This window comes from Nothobranchius furzeri, chromosome 14, assembly GCF_043380555.1.
Source record: "Nothobranchius furzeri strain GRZ-AD chromosome 14, NfurGRZ-RIMD1, whole genome shotgun sequence".
NCBI lineage: Eukaryota > Metazoa > Chordata > Actinopteri > Cyprinodontiformes > Nothobranchiidae > Nothobranchius > Nothobranchius furzeri.
In genome coordinates, this window is record NC_091754.1 from 37691879 (window position 1) to 37706731 (window position 14853).

The window sequence follows — 14853 nt, forward strand, 5'->3', positions numbered from 1 at the left end:
CTCAGGAAATATATCAACCCGGTAAAATGTGTTTGCTGCAAATCTGAAAATACTCTGAAGGCTGCTAGTCCCTTTGATTAATGGCTGCGGCTCATTCCTGTTTGATAAGAGACGAGTTTACACCCCGGTCTGTCAGCGCAGCCAGCCGTGCAGCACACTGTTACCATTTTACTGTGAAATCGACCAAAACAGGGGCAGGCGACCCTGGTCCTAGAGAGCCGCAGTCCTGCTTGTTTTCCAACAATCTTTGCTGTTCCTGCTGTTGATTACCTGGATCAGGTGTGTTCAGCCAGTTAAAAGCTGCAGGTTCATGGAAAACATGCAGGACTGCGACTACCAGGGTTGCCCACCGCTGGCCTGAATAAAAGTGTTACAAGGCTAACAAACGGGCTTGTTTTGAGCAGCCACAACAGAGTTTGAACATGTGTAAACAGTCTTCACAAACACCAGCATTAGATGGGCAACCTCACAGGCTGCAAACGAGACTACCTCCCTCTTTCATTGTTTTGAAGAGAAAAGCTGATGACTCCCCGCCGACTGAGAAGGAAACGTGATTAACTAACCTTCCTGCCAACGTCACTGTGACCATTGTCTGTTATGAGATGATAGAACAGGCTCATTCTGACATATATGTACTTTTAAGGTCACCTGGTGAGTTATTTGGTTATAATCCACCACTGTTGCTCTCAGCACCATGATAACTTTATAACTGAAATTTAAAGCAGAACATTTGTGACTTTGTAGCAAAATATTTAAGCACAAAATACAAAATAATCTCTCTTTACTCTGAGAAGTTTTCACCTTTTCTTAGTGTGACTGTAGTACAGTAAAGTGACAACACAAGGACGGCCATGATCTCACCTGTCATGTTGCAGTACACCTGTGTGGGCCCCAGGGGACCACTCCCGTCTGGATCAATGAAGTAGAAGCCCGAGGAGCTGCCACTTAGCTTGTAGGTCTCACAGGACGACTCGTAAATGGCTGGAAGAAGTAAAACAGCCACAAAAACCAGTTAACAACCCACACCTTCAGCTGGATGCAAACACACACACACACACACACACACACACACACACACACACACACACACACACACACACACACACACACACACACACACACACACACACACACACACACACACACACGCACACACACACAGATGCACACACTCACGCGCAGCCTGTTTCCAGACTTTATAAACAGCTTGATGATGATGGCGTACTCTTCTGTGGGCAGCAGCCACTTCCAGATTCAGCTGTATTCACCAAGTGTCACAACCGACAAGTTTGACAAGACTTTAGTTTGTGTGACAGTGAAGGTAAAGTCTTATTAAAGAAATCAGTGTAAGAGGAGCCATGCACTCCTAGCGTCGTGCTTGTGTTGGAGCGAGGCAGCCATGTGGTGTAGATGTGTCAGCAGACGTGGAGGATTAGAGACAGACAAAATAACTACGTGAAACAGAAGAATACAGATGGACTTAAACAAACCAGGGGGCTTGATAAAAAGGAGAAAGAGTTTTTTTCACACAAATAAAACGCTGGAGGTTCCTGCATGAACATGGATCTCAACCCATCACTAAGCTCAGAGGTTACTGGTTAGTGCCAACCACTACAAAAGCTGCTGGCATCATCCACATTCTTAATGTGTTAAAGTACAAATTAACAGCTCCTTCAGAGCTCGGATTGTCCAGTAATCGGAAGGTTGCAGGTACGATCCCGGCTCCAGACAGAGAATTCTGCTGTTGTGTCCTTGGGCAAGACACTTAACCCACCTTGCCTGCTGGTGGTGGTCGGAGGGACTGGTGGCGCCTGTGCTCGGCAGCCTCGCCTCTGTCAGTGCGCCCCAGGGCAGCTGTGGCTACATCATAGCTCATCACCACCAGTGTGTGTGTGAATGGATGAATGATACACTGTAGTGTAAAGCGCTTTGGAGTCCTTACTCTGAGAGGCGTTATACAAGTACGTCTCATTTATCATTTAACATTATTTTTCTTCTTCCTTTTCTCTAAGTGCTGCTGCAACAAGCTAATTTCCCCACTGTGGGACTAATAAAGTCTATTCTATTCTATTCTATTCTATTCTATAACCACATCAAAATCAAAATTTCTGATTTTTGTGGGGGGAAAATGAATCCATATGCAACATTATAAACATCTGTGTCCTTAATGAGTTGGGAAGAGGAGTAAATTATAAAACTGATAATATGGAAAGAAAAAAAACAAATCAGACACATCAGTCATCTTCATCCATCCATCCACCCATTTTCATCCACTTTACCGGAGTTGGGTCGTGGGGGCAGTAGCCAAACAAAGAGGTCAAGGTTTCCCTCTCCTCAGCCAGTTGGGCCAGCTCCTCTGGGGGAACTCCAAGGCAGTCCCTTGCCAGCCAAGAAACATAGTCCCTCCAGTCCTGGGTGATCTCATGGGTGTCCTCCCAGTTGGGTGTTCCCGGAAAACCGGACCAAGGAGGCATCCAGAAGGCACGCTAACTAGATGCCCGAGCCCCTCAACTGGCTCCTCTCAATGTGGAAGAGCAGCGGATCTACTCTGAGCTCCTTTTGGATGACAGCTTCTCATCCTATCTCTAAGGGAGAGCCCAGACACCCTGCAGAGAAAACTACCGTATTGACCTGAATATAGGATGACCCTGATTATAAGATCCTTTCCAAGACTAATCTTGGCCAAAAAAAAAATCACTTTTTAAATAAACAATTTGTAATAAAAATTTGAGAACAAACACTGAGCAAAAATACTATTTTTATGCAAACTATCAGAACTTTGCTGACACGTTAACTCAAACGTCAAATGAGGCTTTAATTCAGACGCCCTCTGCCTTGCTGTACTCACTCACTCTGCTGCGGTCCCGGTGTGCCATCAGATCGCTATACCTGCCGACTCCTCCCAAAACGTCATCCTCACAGCCATCCAATGCATCCAGGCATGCAATGTTTGACACCTCTGCTGAGTTGACCACTGTCATCTTAAAATGTGCATAACTTTGCCTTAGTATGTAAACTGCCATTGACGACTAAAGTCGTCATTTGCAATTTTTTACTGTGTGGGCGTCGGAACGAGCCCCAGCACCATGAGAACAAACATCCCAGCTCTAAAGCCGATCTTAATCCACGTGCGTCACACATCATGTGATCAGGAACCAGAAAATCCACGTTAGGAGATCGTTTTGGGCCGCTGCTGTAAGAAAAGTGAGGCACAAACCAGAAAAGCTTCTGCCGATCACAATTCAACAACGAATCATGAAAGAACGGATAACCCTCGAAACACGCAGATTCTTCCTGATGTAAGAGGTGAGTCTACCCTTTGTTTTGGTGATTTTGGCGTTGACATCATCCTAGCACGTAACGTTCTATGACTTCTTAGGTGTGTTCTTGCTGTGTCATATCTCTAATTCCATGCTGTAGTTCTTTTATAAAACACAGAGCAGTTTTGTTTACCTGTTTTCCCGCTTCGTTTCGTTTGCGGCTATAAACTTCCTCAGGCTGACGCTCAGCTGAGCCTAGTAGCCCAAACTCTCAAAGTACACTCCAAGACCCTCCAGAAGGTATAGAGCTGGTTGTGTTCCACGGCCAGAACAAAAACCAGAGACCCTCCTTTCCAGAACCCCTGAATAGACCTTACCAGAAAGACTCAGGAGTGTAATTTTGCTGTAATTGGAACACACCCAGTGGCCCCCCTTTTTAAAAAGGTGGACCACCACCTTGGTCTGCTAATCCAATGGAACTGCCCCCGATGTACACACATTCTTGCAGAGCCATGTCAGCTAATACAGCCCCACAAAATCCACTCCAGGAGCCTTGCCACAGAGGAGTTTTTTGACCACCTCAGTTTCCTCTGCCCCATAGATTGGAGCGTCCAACCCAAGGTACCCAGACTCCACTTCCTCACTCGATGACATGCCGATGGGATTGAGGAGGTCTTCCACGTATATGGCATACATTCTAGGACATACTCAGGTGTCAGGTATCAGGTCTCAGGTCTCAGTGTCAGACTTCAAACCATGGGGAAAAAAGCATCAGGTTTCAGGAAAAATTACTTCAGGAAACATCCTCAGTTCTCAGTTGTCAGTTCTCAGGTCTCAGTTGTCAGACATTGTCTGTGTCGTGGCACTTTCAGACAATAGCAGGGGAGTCGGGACAACCGTGGTGTGTGTCCCGCATCCCAGCCTCCCCAACACCCCCGCTATTGTCTGAATGCGCCAGAGCCACGCCGAGCCGACCCAACTCCATGCACCCATAGCTCGCTAACCCCTTATCCTGTGCGCCCTGCCGGTTCCGAAACAGCCTGCACCTATAAAGCGACCCCCACCCTAGGCAGATGGGGGAGCGTGGTGACTGGGCTGTGGACGGCCGGCGGGACTCTGGTATGGGCACTTGCGAGGTGCGGGACGTGGAGAGGCCCGGCGTGCTCCTCCGACACCCTAGAATGTTGTCTGAAAGCACCAGAGCCACGCCGAGCCTACCCAACCCAACTCGCTGCCCCTTTACCCTGTGTGCCCCCCCCCCCCCAAACTGCCTGCGCCTATAAAGCGGCCCCCACCAGTTTCCAGACATCACGAGTCTTATAGTTTGACAAAATTTGTCCTGAAGCAGTTTTTCGTGAAACAGAGGCTTTTCCCCATGGTCTGAAATCTGACACCTGACAACTGAGACATGACAACTGACAACTGAGACCTGATACCTGACACCTGACAAATGAGACCTGACAACTGAGACCTGAGACCTGACTGAGACCTGAGACCTGACAACTGAGACCTGACATCTGACAACTGAGACCTGACACCTGACAACCGAGACCTGACATCTGACAACTGAGACCTGATACCTGACACTTGAGGATGTCCTAAAATGTACGCCGTACTCGTACTCTGCTCACCGATCCACATCTTCCCAAGTAGAGGTCAGCAGCACATAATTACCAGTGTAAACAGTGTTGGTAGTGCACTGCTTAGCCTTTCTGAGATGCCAGTTGGTGGACCAGAATCCTCTCAAAACCATACAGATGTCTTGCTCCATGGTCTCAACAAACTCCCCTCATACCCAGGTTTTTGCCTCTGTGACCACCTGAGCCACATTACACTTGGACTGTTAGTACCTATTAGCTGCCTCTGGAGTCCCACAGGGCAAAAAGACCCGATAGAACTCTTTCTTTAGCTTGATGGCATCCCTAACCTCCTGTGTCCACCAGCGGGCTCGGGGGTTGCCACCACGACAGCCACCAACAACCCTGTGACCACACCTCGCGTTGGCTGCCTCGACAATGGAAGCACAAAACGTAGCCCAATTGGACTCAATGTCCCCCACTTCAATTAGGACATGTGCAAAATTCTGTCATAAGTGTGACTTGAAGCTCCTTCTGACAGGAGACTCCGCCAGACGTTCTCAGCAGACTCTCAATTCGTTTAGGCTTGCCAGGTCTGACCGACATCCTCCCCCACCATCAAAGCCAACTCATCACCAGGTAGTGATCAGTTGACAGCTCCACCCCTTCACTTCACCCGACTGTCCAAGACATACAGCCACAGGTCAGATGAAACAACAGCAAAGTCAATCATCAAGCTGTGGCCTAAAATATACAGGTGCCAAGAGCACATATGGACACCTTTATGCTTGAACATGGTGTTCGTTATGGGTAATCCATCCAATCCAAGCACACAAGTCCAGTAACAAAACACAACTTGGATTCATATCAGGGACTGTTCCTCCTAATCACACCTCTCCAGGTCTCACTGTCATTGCCCATGTGAGCCTTGAAGTCCCCCAGGGGAACAAGTAGGTCACCAGAAGGTGACCCCCTCCAGCAACCTCTCCAGCTGGGTAGTCTGTTCTGCAGTTTGGTGCATAAGCAGAAACCAGTCAGAACCCGTCCCCCCTACACGCAGGTGAAGGGAGGCTAGCATCTTGTTCACTGGGGTAAACCCCAATGTACGGACACCAAGAAGGGCGCAAGAAGTGTGCCCAACACTGCTCGTGCCTCTCAGTGGGAGCAACTCCAGACTGGTAGAAAGTCCAACCCCTCTCAAGGACATTGGTTCCAGAGCCAGAGCCATGCATCAAAACGAGTCAATCTATATCTAGCCAGAACCTTTCAACCTCACACACCAACTCTGGCTCTTTCCACACCAGAGAGGTGACGTTCCACAAACTGAGAGCTAGCTTTGGTAGCCAAGAATCAGACCGCCAAGGTCCCTGCCTTCGGCTACCACCCGACCCTTTTGGCCCCTCCCATGAGTGGTGAGCTCGTAGAAAGTGGGACTCATGTCTCTTCCTGTGGCTAGGCCCAGCCTGGCTCCATTAGTAAAACCCCAGCCAGCAGGCACTTTTCAATGTCAATAATATATTAAAACAAAAAGTGTTCACAAATTCTCCAGGTGAGCATCAGGAATGTAAAATGATTTTTAGATGACCTTTACCCCTCAGGTTTGGTAGTAGAACCTCCTGACAGTTCTGGGTTAGTTAATTTAATCATGCTTTTAGAGACCTTTAGTGACCCTCACAGTGGTAACAGAGAATACAGCTCCACATAACCAGTTCTGATTAGTTATTTAACACATTTAGATGTTTACAGATCATCTTTTTTACGATGACTCACTGAATGAGTCAATATTCTAATAAAGCGCAGCAGTTAGATTTTATGTTACTGTTTAAAATACGAAAGCCCTCTGATTAATATTTAACGATTAAAAAGGGATTTAAACTTGTGGGTGTGTAGAGAACATTTCACTTAGAGGTTGAGTCTCTGCTGCAGCTGGACAATTATTCAGGTTAAAAACAAGATCAGCAGAAAATATTTAAAAGCAAATGATTTTCTACAGCTGTTGGGTTTCTAACAGCACATTTTCTAAATTAACTTTCTGCATTTCTCTCACAGAAGGGCTTCTATCCATGTTTAACAAACACACACCCCTACAAGAGCAAACACACTTTCATTGCCAACACAATGAAATATTTCCAAGAAGGAACAATACAGACAAATCACCATAATTACCCCCAATGTTCTGGAGCAGCACTACAGAAGAACGTGCTGCTGAGGTGCTTTTAATGACTTACTGAATGAAATGTTCTGCTCGCGCGCGCACACACGCATGCACACACGCACACACACACGCACACGCATGCACACCTTCAGCTTTAAATTGTTTTGAAATTTACCTCCAACGGTCTGCCAGTATGTGTGTGTGTGCGTGTGCGTGTGTGTGTGCATCTTGTTGTCCGTGACATTTGAAGTCACGGACAACCCAACCCAGGATGACACGAGGCAAAAGTGGATATGAAGTAAAAATCCTTTTATTTTGGGAGGCTGGGCATAAATCCAAAGGCAAACGCTGGCAAAAGGCAAAACAGAAGCTCTTTCATGAGCAAGATCAGGCGAACACTCGAGACAGACAAAACAACACTGACAACGACAATGGACCGACAAGACACTGAGACAAGACAGGGCTTAAATACACTGGGGCATGATGGGAGGCAGATGAGCTGCAGGTGTGTGGGGAGAGGACCAGGTGAAAGCAATACTTAATCAAGGAGGGAACTAACATGACCTAAGAAAAAACCTAAAAACAAGAAAAGCAACCACATAACTAATATTCTAAAGGGAAGGAGAACTACAAAGACTGGTGGGACAAAACATATAAAAGAGACTAATAAAATGAAAAGCTGAAACTATAAACACTGTAAAGGGATGACTGACTGCAGAGGGGTGACTGGAGAAGACTAAATGAACACAGGACCTGAGAGATATATTTGGAAGGCTGAAGACCAGGGGACAAATGAGGAACACAAAGAGACACATAAATGAGATACAGACAAAGGACACATGAGGGCACTATGAAACACAAAAGGAGAACCTGGAGTGGGAACTGGAGGGGCTGGGGAACAAAGGGACAAAGAACATGACAATTTCTATGTTTGTACTGTAAGAGAAATCTATCAAATTAAGTAATCTACATGAATCAGTGGATGACTGTCTACCCTTGATGAAACCAGTTTGGTCAGGGTGTATTATGAAGGGGGTTACCTTCTCTAATATTTTTGCCAGGCTTTACAAATTATTTTGAGATCAACATTAATAAGGGAAATTGGGCGAAAGCTGGTAGGAAATGCAGGGTCTTTGCCTGGTTTTAACAAGATACTAATATTGGCTGAATTCATGTTTGACTGTAATCTGCCGCTCTCTTCGATATCCCTCACCATTATGAAGAATGTTGGAGCCAGAATGATCCAGAATTCTTTGTAGAACTCTGCTGGGAACCCGTCTGGACCTGGAGCTATCCTGTTAATCATGGATTTAAGGGCTTCCTGGAGCTCCGCTGATGTTAGTGGTGAGTCGATGACTGTAGCTTGGCTGTCTGATAATTTAGAAAGTGTTATCCTATCAAGGAACTCATTGATCTCGTTATCTGATGGGTTTATCTGTGGTGAGTACAAAGTTTGGTAAAAGTCTCTGAAAGTGTTGTTTATGATTGCAGGGTCATAAACTATATTCCCGGTTGAGTCTTTAACAGCAGATATGGTAGTTTTCTCTTTATCTTTATCAATTTTTAACTTGCTAGCCAAAAATGTACCTGATTTATTATTATGTTCAATGTTTTCTATTCGTAGTCTTTGTGCTAAAAATTGTGTCTTTTTGTCAATAATTCCATGAAGTTCTAATTTAGCTTTACGTAATTTGCTCATTAACTCTTCTTCTGTGGATGCCTCTAAAGACAATGATTTCCTCTAACTCCTGAATACGTTTGTTTTCCGTTTTTTTCTTATGTGATGAGAAAGAGATTATTTTACCTCTCATCACTGCCTTTCCTGCATCCCAGAGAATAGATGCTGATGTTCCAGGCAGGTCATTATGTTCTAAATATAAAGCCCACTCCTTTTTAAAAAATTCTATAAAACCTTCATCTTTAAGCAGTGTTAAACCTCCAGTTTTTGTTTGGTGGGATTGTCTTCTTGTTTACCATAGATAATGAAACCGGAGCATGGTCGCTGACAGCTATTGGGTGTATCTCAGTGTCTGAAATGTCAGCCAACAATGAGCTGCTGACTAGAAAATAATCCAAACGTGAATGAGAGTGGTGGACGTGTGAGAAAAAAGTATACTCTCTACGGTTAGGATGAAGAGATCGCCATGCATCACAAAGCCCATAATCACTCATGTACTGTTTAACTGTGTTAGTGGATTGCCAATTGCACTGAGTCCTAGCTGTACTGAACCTGTCTGTTAAGGAGTTCATCCAAAAATTAAAATCGCCTCCAAGTATATGTGGACAGTCCAAGTGTTCAGAGAGTACAGAGAAAAATTATGAATGCATGGAGGGTAATTGATGTTTTTGTGTATTAAAATAGCTACACCTCTTTGCCTAGAGTTATAGCAGGCAGAGAACATGCTGGGAAACTCAGGTGTTTTAAGTTCATCTGCAGATGTGGCAGATCTATGTCTCTTGTAACAATATTACGTCTGCTTGCACTCTCTTTAGCTGATCAAAAAACTTTAATCTCTTCTCTCTAGAGCCAGCTCCATGTATGTTCCATGAGACAAACCTTAGTGCACCCATAGATGTGTGTGTGTGAGTAGCTAAAATATGACACCTTCATGTGAATAAGATGGAATAAGTATCTAAATGTATAAAATAGTATGTTAATAAATAACAGAAAAGTAAATAATAATAATAATAATAATAATAATAATAATAATAATAATAATAATAATAATAATATAGATCCAACAGTGTTTGTGGTTGTATTATTTGACTCAAAAAGTATGATATTGTGCTGTGGATTTAATATATATATATATGTGTGTGTGTGTGTGTGTGTGTGTGTGTGTGTGTGTGTGTGTGTGTGTGTGTGTGTGTGTGTGTGTGTGTGTGTGTGTGTGTGTGTGTGTGTGTGTGTGTGTGTGCCGAGTCTGATGCAGTGTTGGTGAGCTGTGTGGTTGTGCCATACAGGTGTAAAGGCACAGAAGCAGGTAAAGAAGAAAGGAAAATACAGATACAGGTTAAAAAAGAAGAAAGAACTAAAAAGAAAAGGTGATAGGGGTGTGAGGTGGTGATGAACAGGTGATCTCATCATCTAGAAAACGGATTTAGCAGCTGTTTAATCCTGATGTGATCAAACCCAGTGAATCCTGATAAGAATAATACATGTCTGACCTGATGTTGGGCTAATACAGCCAGTCAGGCCAGCCAGGACAGGCTGAGCATGCACTGACGGACGATCACCGGATACACGGCATCGTTTGAAGCTGATGGCAGCTCATTAACAAACATCCACAAACAATTAAGACACATTTTCGCCTAATGTATTTACTGACAATGCAAAAAATAATCTGGTAAGTATAGCTCACTCAATCTGGAGGTAAGTGAAGAAAATTTAGAAAGTTTACTAAATTATATTGACAAAGTTTTTTAGTTTTTCGTTATGGGTCCGACGAAATCAGCAGCTGAGCCTGAAACACCTGGGACCAAGAGGAGCTGTCCTCAGGACTCGCCTGAGGCCGCATCTCCCCATAAGAACATATTAGAATTATTGGATTCTATAGATAAACGGCTTCTGGGATTTGAGGGGCGTCTTCATCTGCTTGAGGTTCTACACCAGGAGTTTCAGAACCTCCGTCAGTCTCTGGAGTTCAGCCAGGAGCAGGTGGAGCGGCTCGCCGCTGAGAACGCATCTCGGGGGAGTCCGTTTCTTCCCTGGAAGAGGGAATGACGCGGATCACCCTGGACAACAAGATTCTGAAGGAGACTGTTTTGGACCTTCAGGCCAGTAACATGAGGGATAATTTGTGTTCGCAGGCCTGCCGGAGCAGACAGGAGGGACAGAGAACTGCGAGCAAACAACAAAAAACTTTCTCCCGATCCAAATGAAGATACCCGAAGAAACGGTAAAAAACATCACCTTTCACCGGGTACATCGCCTTGGAGCTAAAAGAGTGGACAGCAGAAGACCTCGTCCCATCGTGGCTAAATTTGAACATTTTAAGCAGAAGGATCTTGTTAAAAGTCACGGTAGAGAGATCAAAGGAAAATACTTCAGCATAAATGACCAGTTCCCTAAGGAAATCCTGGATCAGCGCAGAGTCCTCTTTCCGCTGCGCAAAAAGTTTATCCAGGATGGGAAGAGGGCTGTCATCTCGGTGGATAAGCTTTATGTGGACAATAAGCTTTACAAAAAGCGAGGAGTGACAGGCTGGCTGTATTAGCCCAACATTAATGTTTCATTTTATGTTTCTATTTTATTCTATTCATCTTTACATCACCTTAAAATGTGTCTGATAAATAGACGGCTTTTCTTCGCTGTGAGCCAATATTCTCCCAGACTGCAGGGGGCAGCATGGGGCTCTACAGCATTCATCCAACGCCACACAAAAATAGAAGTGGAAATCACTGCTGTTTGCAAAATTTTTTCACTGTGTCCTTATCGTTTCCAACTGTGATAGCAATAGGGAGACTGTCACGCCCACCTACCTCCGGACCACGGGTCCCCAGAAGAACGAAAAAATTAGTGCAAGTCAACGGGGCCTAAAATGCTATTTTCTAATTCTGCTTGTTATGAGCCATGGAGTACACACACGACGTCCGTGAATTTTAAAGAAGCTTTTTGACACCAAGAAGTTGTTTATTTTTGAACGGGGGGAAACGCAATTTTAGATTTTGTGTGAAAATAAGTCCAGGACTACAAATGCGCTTCATGAAAATGAAGTCATTGAACCAGACACGGAGAAAAACAGAGGGAAATGGCTTTAAGTTCAGCAAAATTCAAATCCTTCTTTCCGGACAAAAGAACCTCCACAAATCTTGCCTTTTAGTAAGTAGCAGCTACGCTAGGGGAGAGGAGATTCTGTGGTGACGATTATTAACAATATTTTGATCACGGTGATCTTTATAGGCCAAATCATAACGATGTCTGTACTTACGAACCTCCTCCATTACAAGCAGTTGCCAGTCCACCATGTTTTTCCACGCAGGATCGTCCACGTGGTTAAAGAATTTCCTGGGTGCGAAAACTTTGGGCCGTGCGGAGGCCATGTGGAGGGGTGTGGTTGTTAAAATGATGGAATTTGGCCCCGCATAGCCGTGCAGACTTAACCCTAAACACGCTTCAAGTATAAACAAAGCATAAGTGAGATTGGTCAAGGGAATGTGCTGTTCCACTCTAATTGTGTGTTTTGTGTGTTCAGTTTCATGGGCTATCAGCAGCTATGGGTGTGTGAGCCATGCAGTGTTGGTGTTAGCTGTGCCTTCACATGCCTGCCACATTGCTTCTTTAGGTAGATTGAACTTATCGGGGTCCCCGGCCACCTCCACCAGTTCCTCCGGCAGGACCCCAAGGCGTTCCTGGACCAGATTGGAGATGTAACCTCTCCAACGTGTCCTGAGTCGACCCGGGGGCCTCCTGCCGGCAGGACATGCCCGAAACACCTCCCCGGGGAGGCGTCCAGGAGGCATCCTGACCAGATGCCCAAACCACCTCAACTGACTCCTTTCGATCCGGAGGAGCAGCGGTTCTACTCTGAGTCCCTCTCGAATGTCCGAGCTCCTCACCCTATCTCTAAGGCTGAGCCCGGCCACCCTACGGAGGAAACTCATTTTGGCCGCTTGTATCCACAATCTCGTTCTTTCGGTCATTACCCAAAGCTCATGACCATAGGTGAGGATTGGGACGTAGATCGACCGGTAAATCGAGAGCCTGGCTTTCTGGCTCAGCTCCCTCTTCACCACGACAGATCGGCTCAGCGTCCGCATCACTGCAGACGCCGAACCAATCCGCCTGTCGATCTCCCGATCCCTCCTATCCTCACTCGTGAACAAGACCCCGAGATAACTTAAACTCTTCCACTTGAGGTAGGACCTCCTTGAACCGTTACCTTATCATGGTGGAGGAGTTTGAGTGCCCTAATGATCCTAGTAGCTATGTTGTCTGGGGCACTTTGTGCCCCTGGTAGGGTCTCCCATGACAAATTGGTCTTAGGTGAAGGGTGAGACAAAGAACGGTTCAGAGGATCTTTCATGGATGTACAATCAAAGAGTCGGAGTACCCGGCCCGGAGGGTTACCGGGGTCCCACCCTGGAGCCAGGCCTGGGGTTGGGGCCCGTGAGCGAGCGCCTGGTGGCCGGGCTTTCGCCCATGGGGCCCGGCCGGGCCCAGCCCGAACCGGATATATGGGCTCATCCAACTGTGGACCCACCACCCGCAGGAGGAACATGAAGGGTCTGGTGCAGTGTGGATCGGGTGGCAGACAAAGGTGGGAGCCTTGGCGGTCCGATCCCCGGACAACGAAACTGGTTTTATTTTATACTCGATTTAGATGAGTACTGTAAACTAAGAATGCAAATGTATGGGTAATGTGGGTTTCCGGTTCTGGTGGACGTGGTTCCAGTGAAGATACTTGAGTGGAGGGGTGTGTGTTCTGTGACCGAGTTTATGTTCAAAACCTAGCTTGTTTATAGATTTGCTATAGCAGCTTTTAACATCAGAACCACCTGGAGGTCCGTGTCAAGTTCTCAGGTTTCATTTCCGACTAGTAGATACAAAAGCAGAGTTTGACAAAAGAAACTATTTTTAATGCAGCCGATGCTCCTATCTGCCATGTTGCCTCCAAAAGCCACAGCCTGCATACAAACAAGATAGCATTCTAGGCCAGAGGGGTTCTCTCTCTCTCTCTCTCTCTCTCTCTCTCTCTCTCTCTCTCTCTCTCTCTCTCTCTCTCTCTCACAACACCCTTCTGCAGATATCAAGACGACGTCAAAAACTGACACCTGGATAGAAAAAAAAAACTCCTGTGTGCACAGTCTGAAGTAGAGGGCTATTTCAGGATATTGAGGGAGGAAGGGAAAGGAAAGCAGGAATGTGAGAATAACATCAGTAGGTGAGGTCATGTCTCGCTGAAGGAGGACAACTTTCTGCTCTGCCTCTCAGCTACACAAAGTGACAGGCAGACAGACGTGTGTGCTGCATCAAATGTGTGTGGTTGTGTGTGTGTGTGTGTGTGTGTGTGTGTGTGTGTGTGTGTGTGTGCGTGTGCGGCAGCTGTGAGACGAGGTGGAGAAATGAAAGTGCTCACAGTTGTGACACGTTGCTCCAGAGTATCCCGTTCCCGAACAGTCGCAGGAGAAGGAGCTCCACGTCTGAGAGCAGCGAGCTCCGTGTTCACACAGGTTAGGCAGGCATCTGGGAGAAAGCAGACAGAAACGTCTCAGAGCAGACACACAGCTTCCACTACCCACTTGTCAGCTGCTTCACCTCTGGAGTGGAAGAAAAGACGCGTAAATAAAAAATAAATTCCTAATGAGTTCCTTTTATGTCTAATTAGTGGAAGGAAATGTAAGTTATAATGCTATAAAAACGACAGGCCAATTATCACATCTGATCGCTGCAACAGGAGACTGTTTGGCTTCATTAATTGTAATTAATTAATTATCAGAGCAGCAGCTAATTAATTTTCTTGTCAGTTGGCTATCTGAAAAGTCCTTAGGTTCCTCAAACATACTTTCAAATTCCTTTTGCAGACTTTCAGGCTTTAGAGGTTGAGGAGTAAATGATCATTCATGAACGGTAAATGAAGCTTCAGCTGTTTGCTTCAGATTAAAAAACAGATCTCTTGCAGGTACAAGCTCAGACCAAAGCCATTCCTCCTCATGGTAGGATTAATGGGAGCTGATCCAGTGACTAATCTGCTGCTGAGTCCGGTTTTGTGAGCTGGAATCTGGAATCAGCCCTCCGTGTGTCTGCGCCCTTGTCTGAATGTGAAACAGCCAATTTCTCTGAGCACAAAAGCATCACTGTCACCTTCACAGAATGCCTGTTAATGGGATTTCACCACAGAAAAATTTAAACCGCACTCTT

General features: G+C 45.7%; 1 protein-coding gene across 1 annotated transcript in view; it reads right to left on the reverse strand.

Annotated features, from left to right (window-relative positions):
* cntnap5a (contactin associated protein family member 5a) overlaps positions 1–14853 on the reverse strand; it is a 165578-nt gene that overhangs the window by 59675 nt on the left and 91050 nt on the right. Inside the window, exons 11-12 of the mRNA XM_015965714.3 lie at positions 14072–14178; positions 862–981 (exon numbers count right to left, since the gene is read on the reverse strand). Coding sequence (XP_015821200.1) covers positions 862–981; positions 14072–14178 — 227 coding nt within the window. The remainder of the gene's footprint in view (positions 1–861; positions 982–14071; positions 14179–14853) is intronic.